Genomic DNA, 10772 nt, shown 5'->3' with positions numbered 1-10772 from the left:
GCCAGGTAACATATACATGATAAATACCCATTAAAATTTATGGTTAAGATCTTCAAATTTACATCCTAGCTGGATGATGCGAATTGTGGCCGATTCTGTCGTGTTCGATGAAAATAAATCCAGTGTATTTTAGTTAAGATCTTGTAAAAGGTTAAGCACAGTTCAAAAATGCCAAACATTAAAGGTTGAGCGATTTAAGTATCGAATTAAGATAAAAACAAACCTTAAATCTTCTGAGGTTATATTTACTTGGGGAAATGACATTTCCATCTCTCAATAAATATGCTAAATGTTAAGAAATAAAGCGATCGATATTCAAACGTTATACACACATTGAAGATGCGCATCTCCTATTGAGGTAAAAAATGACACAATTTTGGCGTCTAGAACTTAGCATTTTTTTTCTAGAAGTATACTTTATCAATAGTACACACTTAGTGAAATTAGAGTTGATTTGCAGTAATGAAACTCCTTCTTAACTGCCCCAAAATAGGCCTTTTTAATGTCGCTGGAGCATTTTATATCGACTCGTATTGATAAAGTCCATATTTTCCGCTGTTCAAAGATGAAGTGGCAATTTTACGTTGGGACGAAATTACATTCACTCCACAGCATGTTTCACTCCCCATGATATATCTTCTCTTTTCACAATTTTTTATTAGACCAATTAATTCATGCGTACTTTCATGATTCTTGAATGAAGTCGGTAATCATTGGATGACATCAGCAATATTTTAAAACAAAATGCCTTATCAAACAGCTTAAGGTAGGGTTTGATTTACTTAAATGACGAAATTTTGCATTTGCCAAATAAGCTGATAATTTGATAATGGACTTATAGTTATACATCATATACATGTACACAACATTTACCCAGTAACTACAAATGTTTCATATGCTATGAAACACTTTCTCCATTTATTGTAATTTGGGAGAGATGGAATTCAATAAATTCCAGTCACTAGTCTGAGATTGCAGCAGCCCCAACTTGTCTGGTAAAAGCTGTATCCCTTTTGGGATTAGACCACAGAGCAATCACAGAATATTTGGTCATCCTAGGCATTAACAATTTTAACAAGGATTTTTTTTTTTATAGTATTCTGTTATAAAAACCATTGATTTTCAGATTAGATAAAAAAGGAATTTTTTTTCAAATCACCACAATACCATGTGCATCTAATATTTCTAATTACAGATCTCAAATACTGAAACATGAAAATGCACCGAGTCTTCATTCAAAGTCTCAGATTACGCTCGTATGTTTGGTGTTGTGGATTCAGAAAGAGGATAGATAAAGTGAGTAATTGGTACATTGTACAATAACTGTACATTTACATGAACATTGTGAAATTGAGTTAAGTTAATGCAGGACTTTAGAAGTAAGCTGAAATTTTGGTAAAGAAGAAAATTTGGTTGTTGAAGAAAAGGAAATTTCTAATATATTTGTAAGATGGAGTTGACAAATCTATGACTTCAAGAATGTACCATTTCTACAAACTACATGTAATATTGATTTCCATATCCAAGAAAAGTAAATCAAGAAAGAAAGTACATTAAGTTTAACAGTACATGAAGCTTTCTAATTGTATGTGAATTGTAGTCAACAAGGTCCTTATACATGTAGTTATTTTGTTTCTAGTTAATAGTACATGTATTTGCAATTATATTTCCTTAAGATTTTCCAGATAGTCCTTATACAAATTAACATATACATGTCCTTTTCTGTGAATTTCTAAAGCTCTAATTAAGAAGTTAAATTTTGGACGAGATATCTATTTTAAAATTAATTACAGACAGTTCTAGTTTTTTTTTCATATTTTTCATTCTTTTTTTATTTCAGTCATGTTTTAGATTGTTTACTATGGACAGTTCTCAGCAGAATTTTTACACAACCAAATCATCAAAAACAGCCATATTGTCCAGGAAAATAAACCAACCTGTACCATGTAGACACATTCAGAAGCCTAAATACAAACCAACACCTCGTAATGAAAGGGATAATATTCCTGGTACCTACACCTTGATTTACCAAAATAGTACAGAAACATATGTGAAGTTGGCTGGAATTATGGCAGTTGTTTTAGGTTGCTCTTCAGGACTTTTCCTTTATGTTTATATTAATGGTCAACAGTCTTGGGATGAATGTAGAAAAAGTATGAATGAAAAATCTCAGCTTTTGATTATTGACAAAGATGTACCATTACCTGCAAAATTACTTGTTGTTTTTCTATATTCTGGCATTCTAATTGGGGCTCTCAGAATTTACCGTACTGCTGTTTACAGAATGTACAGAAATTTTGATACAGAACAGTATATGATAGTTGTGCCAAAAGTTACCTTTAAGAATAACAGTTTAGCATTTACGAGAAATATTGCTTTCCAAAAAGCAGACATGAAAATTTATCCGTTGTCACACTTAAGATGGTTACGTGGTGATTTTAAGGTTAAAGGAAGAGGGGTAATGGTAGACAGACAAGATTTTGCTGTACCAAAGTTCTTTCATGATATATTTGGTGCTGATTATGAGTATGGTAACCAGTCTGGAGATATATCAGCACAACAACTAACAAAGTCCTTATTTTCAGGAATATCAAAGAAGGGAAGAAATAAATCTTAAACATTACAATTCTTTGTTGTATATACATTGTGTCAATGAATGCAAATAGTTCTGTAAGGTTTTAAATGAAGATCTATGGCCCAAAGCCCCACCCCCCCCACCACCAAATAAAAAAGAATAAAGAATGCATATACAGGAATAACTATTTGTGTCCATTTGTCTGTCCATCTGTTCATTCATGAATATTGCAAGATTAGTACAGTGATTATATCCATGAAAAGTGGCCGTTTCTCTTTTGTTTTTTGTTGTGATTTTAAAAACAATCGCAAGCCACTTCCCAATCATTGGATTGGTCAGTATGTTTTAAACAAGAGTGCTTAACTTGTTCCTCGTACATAAGGTATGCAAGTACATGTAGGTAACTGTCCCTGGTTGTTGATTACTCTGTTTATAATATCATACATAACTATGTCCAGTCTAAATATTAAGTACCTGAACTGAACTGAAAAAAATATAGATAATGCAGTTCAAAGCCGTTTATATGTGAATTGTAGGATTACCCCCCAGTATTTACAGCACATATACTAATGAAGTTCAGGAAAATACAGTTGGTCTTAAGAAGGTGACATCAGAGATAGATTTAGATGATAGAAAGTTTTGATCTCCTAAATTGCTTTGTTAACTACCTAATATAATCAACTAAATGATCAACTCTACCCCATCTACACCATCATCATTGTTGCCTTTGCTGTAATGTTAGTGTGTATTTTTATTGAAAATGTACCAAGTGTCAATTTCTTTGTAATATTCTTGTATTATAGAAGAGGGGTACTTCATCCCCGCTTACCTCCCCTAGACTACCGCCTCCAACCTTCCTGACCACTGCTTCTCAACCCCTTTCATTTTACCCTCCCCCCTGGTTATGGTACCCAACCATAATCCCCATTTCCCGTATTTTTCACTCCCGTTCTCTGTCCCTTCAACTACCGATTCTTGCCCCCTTAACCCCTGTATCCCCATTCCTCCCGTCCACCCTCCCATAGAATAAAAGCTGCATAAGACATACATAACCTACTTCTGCTAATATTCTTAGATGTGAAGCTTTCTGAAATCAGTACTACATGTTAACAATATTTATCTCTGAAAGGAGTTACCATCACTACTTAAACATCTGTACATTTGTATAAAGCAAATGGGAAACTCACGTCCTTGTAAAGATAGTGATTGAAAAATTATTTAAGGGCGGAACAAATGAGTTTGATGTTGGGGTCAAAAGTAACAATAGTTTATATTCTAATCTCGCGCGTGGGATGGGTAAAAATGTGCTTTAATATTTTTTCCACATTTGCCAGATTTAAGAGTGGGTAATTGCGTTGTGATCACGCGAAAGTATTTCAACCCTGTCGAATTTTTGCACCTAGCTGTCCTAAGTCGGAAATTTATGGTCTCTGTATATGTCTTGTTTCGCTTTCACTTTCGGTTTATTTTTATGTTGCCATAGTTTATAGGGGAACTATTTCTTTGTACCATGTCCTTTAAGGGCCAGCAGCAGCCTGTCCTGTGGTGTGAGGGTTCATTGAACACCCATGGGTGTCCTTGAGCTGATATTTTTCTATCCGATAGGGTTGTTTTTGACATATTCACCACATCCATTCTCGTTATATTGACACCTTCTGTAAATTGTTGATTTGGAACTCGTCAACAAAACTTATGTTTTGTACAAACTGTAAGAAAATCAACACCAAAGCTTACCCCTCATTTTATTTCGTGATGTCGTAGTCTATCGTCATATGAATTAATTTCACCTATCAGACCGAAACAAAATGTCTTTTTCCTGCTACCCTACCAACCCAATTTTTGTGCCAATATTTTGTGGGCATTTTAGTCCAAGCACCGTTAAAGTCGTTTGTTTCCTCCATAACGCTCTTTAACTCGGTGTCAATTGTTTTTTTAGAAATGAAGCCTACCTACCTTTTTTTTGATGGGAGCAGGAAAGCAGGAAACAAGACTATTGTTTTTCCTCATTAAACGTTTGACTATGTATTTTTCTAAAACATGATTTATCATACAGTAAAAATATTCGATACTTGTATTTATCTAAATAAATGTTTTCTTACAGATAAGTCCCTGCATTAAAATGAAAACGTCAGATGCCAAGAGAATTTCGCAACGACGAATCTCGCTGTTCTAATCCTGTTTCGGTCAAATTAAATTCCGGTCCATCGCCATTTTCGTTCACCTTTTCTATGACTTCGAGTCTCTTCGCTACATTAAACATGAACCGTAAATCTTTAGGTATATTTATGTAGTGAAAGCATACAAGGCGGAGTTTTCTGATCTTCGTGAAGATATCTTTGCTCCTCCGCAAAAATCTTGCAACTTCCATGCACTCAGAAACCACAAGGTCCTTATCAACTTTATGCTTATTTTGAAAGGAATCATCCTGGTTACCATGTCGATAGCAAGGGTTCTCAAAACTCTCATTGTTTAATTTGAGGTTATTTGCAATGTACCTTTGAACTACACGATCCTGCTTCAGTGGCGCTCCCGTCTTGTCGTACAACATCAACGTCAAGGATACAACATTTTCCATTACTAAATGATTCCGCAACTTCCACAATGTTTTGTTAACGTTACTGTTTGGGTTGTCAATCTCCCGGCTCATTTGTCCACAGACAAACGCAATAGATACTTCTGTACCAATTTCCATCTTAGTATCGGACGGTGATAAGTGAACGAAACTTCCTTCCATCACGACGTCTTGTTTTTGACGGCGACGAAAATATCGACGTCACAGTTGACAAACGGACAGAATGGTCTCTCAAATTTGTTTGCTTGTTTTGTTATTTTTTTAGTTGTGTACCATTAAGGATTTGTTCATTAGAAAAGACTAGAATGTTATATAATTTCATAGTACGTTGGTCTCAACGCAAACAATTCTCACACGAATTAAACAATAAGAATTTCGATTTTTACATTTATTAAATACATATATTATAAGTACAATAGTCAAAAAGTATAAATTAGTATACTATCATAGATATTACAGCTTCATATATATTGCATTTTTAGTTTGTTTAAACTATGGCAGATAAACGGGTTCATTGGTTATTTTATTGAAGGGATTGAAGGGATAAGTGAGGGTTACTGTTCTTGACATTGGCCCTTTTCTGGCAAATATTTGTGGGTTGTATTCTTTCGTGGGCAGCTCTCTGAAATAAAATAATGTAAATTATTTAGAATGTTCTTCGTTCATATGGAAAGATCATTTTAACGCATATAAAAACTAAACAGAAATCTAAATGACTGAAATTTTACACACAATAAAGTAATGCATGACCTGGGTACAATGAACAGAAATAAACCAACAAACCTCGCATCTTAGTATATGATACAGTCACACTCCTTTCATTACGAAAGTATATTATAGTCCTGAAAAATGTGGGTATTTTTTCCCGCCAAATCTTACGACTGCAATTGAAATCGTGGTTTCATACCTCGGCGAATTTACATTTAGAATCACAAAAGACCGGGTTTTTTTCGACGCAGTCGGTATAGCTTCGCTTTGTACCCTTTGACCTTAAGGACGTTCTTCTATGGAAACGCAAGTCACCTGATCGCAGTTCTTTTTCCCGATTGGCCAAATACTGATATGGCGTTCGAAAAATCTGTATCGAAAATTTGGAATTGCGTTCGAAAAAACTTTATCGAAACCTTAAAAATTGCGTGCCATGTATTATTTTCTTGAAAGAAATGTAGAAACTTAGAAGTAAAAAAGAAAAAAAAATTAACTACGTCGGCTATCTCAATTTGATTCAGCAAGATTTTTAAATAGCTAGGACTTTTTGAAAAACGCATCCCTTTACCTGTATGAAGCTTTCATGAGGCTTGTCATTTGTGGTGTCTCTTTATGTTTATCCATTTCTACCTTCGGGGGCTGTCTCGGAACAAAGCCTGCATATCCCGGACACTGTCTTACACTGAAACGTAAAGTTTTGGTGCAATTATACACTGTTTTCTGAACAATTAACTTAAAAACCAAATATCTCTTCGATCGAAAAATAATGCAAAATACAAAAACTGACCTGTAATATGGAACACCCTAGCTGGCATGCATATGGCAAACAAGAGCCACCGTGGCCGTCCGCTCGACACCTTACTAGAGACGGACGTAGTTTAAGCATATGCTATAAGATAAGGCATACAGTCACATAGTATTCACCAGCGTATGTACATATCCTGCTCCACGGTTTAAAGAATACTCCAGAGGGGACCTGCTGTATACATGAACACGTGAATACGGAAGAAAGAACACACAAAACGACATGTCGCTCTTGGATTTTTACCCCTCTTTTGTACTCTATCCCCTATGCAGCGCGCGCATTTTCTTACAATGGATGACCGATCGTGATTATGAGGAACAGTGGCGGAAAATTTAGGCAAAAATTATTAAATAATAGCCTGAAACCCCCTTTCAAACTTTCTGGTACCGCCCTGAGAAATAAGTTGATATCGATACGTGTATTACACGTATTCCAATGATTAGCCATATTTTGAAGGGACTATAAATTAAATCATTCAAAGAAAATGATTCCGATGTTTGATTATAAGTAAAAAATAGACAAAACGGAGAAAAAGTACAATATTAAAAATGCTGGTTGGTTATATTTCAAAGCAGAGGAAGTACATTGTGTATATAATCACGGTAGACATCTGGCATAGCAGATTAACAAATTTTATTAATTGCAAGTAAAGTAAATAGGAGAAGAATTTCTGGGCAAGTTAACAGTGCCAGATCCTGAAATTTCCAGTTATTTTTTAGGTTTTTTTTATATTAAAATCATCCAAACTTTTCGTGCATGCGTTAAGGGGCGACCCTTTTTGGTCCGATTATGGTTAGTACAATGGATTATATTTATTGGGTAGGTTACACTCGTGCAAATCGGCTTATAAAGTGATGATCATGAATGTCGGTCGGCTAAGCCGTCGGCGGTGAAAATACTATTGTAACATTTTATATTTTATTTTATATATATATATATATATATATATATATATATATATATATATATATATATATATATATATATATATATATATATATATATATATATATATATATATATATATATATATATTCTGTCTACCGACTTTATATTACGGCAACACTATAGCTACCATTTCTGTCTTTGACCCATTATTTTTTACTTACTATATACTGTTAATGTTTTCTTCAGCTATATGTTTCCGCAGCTTTGGTGAATTTATTCTTATTCTATTTAAACACGCGTGTGTTCGTCTTTCTTTCAACCTAAAACCCACACATACATATTGCATACAAAACTGTTTTAAATTTTTTTAATGTGCAAATCAAAACCTGAGGCTGTGAATTTAAAAATAAACATTTGTGTATTTTGGATTTTTGCAGTTTTTACCATTTCAAAACAAACTTACCTCAAGTACATACTCAAAAGTTACTTTAAAAACCTCTTTTTCCGACGTTTTTAAATACTTATCTGGAATTACTTTGATCCTTTGGCCATTTAATCTACCATATTTTAATGGTCGTCAGATACGCTGTCAACTTTTCTGAAATTTAATCTTTACTAACCATGTCAAATTTTAATACTCTATAGAATTGGGTTAATCATTTTTAAATATCAGGGATATGTGTTAATCTGAATTTCTCATTTACACGTGACTGTGATATAGCTTACTAAAACATTTGCGGATTACGGAGAAGTGGATTTGCAGGAAAAAAATGTTTATTTCGAGCGAAATCTTAGCAAAAATGAACATGTAGCCTGGAACCCCACTTTAAAAAAATGCTGGGACAGACTACTGCGTGAAGATTTTTGCACTTATATTCAAACATATCAAATACCGCTTTATCAGTAGTTCTTCAGGAACTCCAATAGATCTCTTCTCTAAATCTTGATGCTGAACAGCTCCTCTTAGTTGTATTTTATCCCATAAAACACCTGATTGCCATTCCTCGGGCTTCGTCTCATACCTTTGTCCCTTCAGGCGAACTATATCAGCATTCTCCTCTATCGTGCTGGATGGTACTGGTACCTAGAGGATAGATCACTAATTGTTTAACATCCAGTACCACCAATTGACCCTTTTGTGCTTAACGGTGGGGTCGTCCATGAGCATGCTCTAGCATGCTCAATATACACTTCTGCGAGGAAAATTCTTTTTTTCTACCCAAGCCCTACCTCGCAGAAGTGTATATTGAGCATGCTCACCAAATTCCCACAAAAGGATCTATACCTTTGCTGACTAGTTTTACAGTGTGTGTGGTTTTATGTGTGTATCAAATAATGCATCACCATAATGACAAAGATTATATATATGTAATGACAGAGATTACATGCAATGACCTAGCATTGCAACATTTATATAACATATCTAGATTTCCAAACTGCCAACACTGCCCTATGAGAAATTCAATGTTTTCTTTAATATTTTTAAATACAAACCGGTATAATAGACAGACAAGCTTCTCCGTTGTGATGCTTTGTAGTGGATGTCCATCGATGTTTTTGGGTCAACCTCGCAACCATTTCAGGATTCATACCGTATTTGGCAAAGAACTTTCGCGTCCTGTCTGAAACATCCAATTGCTTGGTTTTTGACTGGTCTGCTTCATTTGGTATACGTATAATAGAAAAATCTTGTGGTGGGACTGTGTCGGTAATTTCTTTTGGTTCTAAAAACCTTAAAAAAAAGGTTTAGGAGAAACAAAATATCACAGATGGAAAATGCTTTGCTTCTCTTTGTGTTAACATAAAACATACGCGTTGATGTTGTTTTTCGAAGTAAATAATGGTAAAGGTAAGCTCAGTACCATTCAGCATGCAACCTACATTACCTTTTAACCGACGGCAAGATTTTTACTGTCAAGAGAATGTGAGCTTCTCGGTTGGTCGACAGGCGAAAGAATACCCAATATTTCAAGGGGGAAATGGTGCACCGCTACATAAATACAATAAACCAAGGAATTGTCTTACTCTCTTTGGTAACTTACTGTTCCGTGTTGATATCCTTTGTGCCAAGTCCTAACACTGGTCCTTCTGGATCTTTCTGGATGATGCGATGTGGCGCAAGTGGTTCTATTGGAAAGTATCTTGGAGGCTGTTGTCTGGCGTGTTTATGGACTATAGATTTGGGTTGAAAGTATTTGATAGGCGGAAGATTTAGCTGGCCTCCTCTGTAATTGTATCGGTATGTCGACGTCGGAAGCTGATGGACTAACGTGGCTTCCGACATAACTGATTGCTACTGTTGGCGGAGTTAAATTATGCTTGACGACGTTGCGGTTTCTCAGCTGTTTTGTGACGTAGATAACGGTAACCTATGACAGTCGTAGTAACCTTGCAGAAATTAATTATTTACATACAAAACCCAGATTTATACATAATTAACCTTTTTTCAATTATTTTCAAATACGAGTGGTCGCTAATAAATGTAAGTACTAAGTTTATCCTGTTATTTTTTATTTATTTACATGATGGGTTCCGCTGACATGCTTACCCTACTGATGTCACTCCCGGTTTCCAAGTTCTGGGAGTTCATATGCTAGTGCTTTCGTTTAATGTGCGATATCTTCAGATTTTATAAGTAATTGTATTTTATTCTGTTCGTTACATGGTGTTTGTATGTTAAACTGTATATTAAAAGGTTCCTGTTTTCACGTTCAGGTATATATATAGACGTATTTAAAATATCCCATCATTGACACCTCGGTAACAACCATATATAATATCTAACAAGATGACAAAGAGTTGCCTGTCGTAGATCAGATTTTCTGTAGAAAGTTTTCAGGTGCCAAAGATACATGTAGTTTCTTTATTGTGTCGTCTCTGCATACTAGTACGCGTAGTGGCTGTCCCCCATCCCGACCCAATTATTTTTTGGACAACGCTGCAGGTTACTTAGGTCTGGATATTCTACATAAAAATTGGTCCTTGCCTTATTTTGTATCTATACACAGCCAAATGTGCCACATATGATAATCATATGACAATCATATGATATTTAACTAACATATGATAGTCATATATATAAAAGTAACCCTTGTTGTCATCATAATTGTATACAAGATGAAGATTTAACTAGAGGCTCACAAGAGCCAGAATGGCTTATTCCAGTGTGCTTTGAAATTCAGTGGGACAACAGAAAACTAGACTTTTTATTTTTTTAACTTAAA

At 34.8% G+C, this 10772-nt stretch overlaps 2 protein-coding genes across 2 annotated transcripts; one reads left to right on the top strand and one right to left on the bottom strand.

The window, feature by feature from the left end:
* Positions 1-618: 618 nt before the first annotated feature.
* Positions 619-2626, top strand: LOC148617928 (uncharacterized). The gene is made up of 3 exons (XM_088585610.1): positions 619-766; positions 1196-1296; positions 1841-2626. Exons 2-3 carry the CDS (start codon positions 1213-1215, stop codon positions 2615-2617), a joined length of 861 nt encoding a protein of 286 aa, XP_088441736.1. The 5' UTR covers positions 619-766; positions 1196-1212; the 3' UTR covers positions 2618-2626.
* Positions 2627-5520: 2894 nt separating this feature from the next.
* Positions 5521-9903, bottom strand: LOC148617927 (uncharacterized). Its single transcript, XM_088585608.1, has 6 exons — positions 9591-9903; positions 9043-9280; positions 8442-8632; positions 7770-7868; positions 6424-6537; positions 5521-5769 (listed from the first exon to the last, which is right to left on the bottom strand). The coding sequence occupies exons 1-6, from the start codon at positions 9830-9832 to the stop codon at positions 5640-5642; spliced, it is 1014 nt and encodes a 337-aa protein (XP_088441734.1). The 5' UTR covers positions 9833-9903; the 3' UTR covers positions 5521-5639.
* Positions 9904-10772: the final 869 nt, after the last annotated feature.

The sequence above is a fragment of the Perna viridis genome, chromosome 5, assembly GCF_037379345.1.
Source record: "Perna viridis isolate PV_CMFRI_1.1 ecotype Kerala chromosome 5, ASM3737934v1, whole genome shotgun sequence".
NCBI classification, from domain to species: Eukaryota; Metazoa; Mollusca; class Bivalvia; order Mytilida; family Mytilidae; genus Perna; species Perna viridis.
The sequence above is the reverse complement of the archived record's forward strand: the minus strand, read 5'-3'. Positions and strand labels throughout refer to the sequence as shown.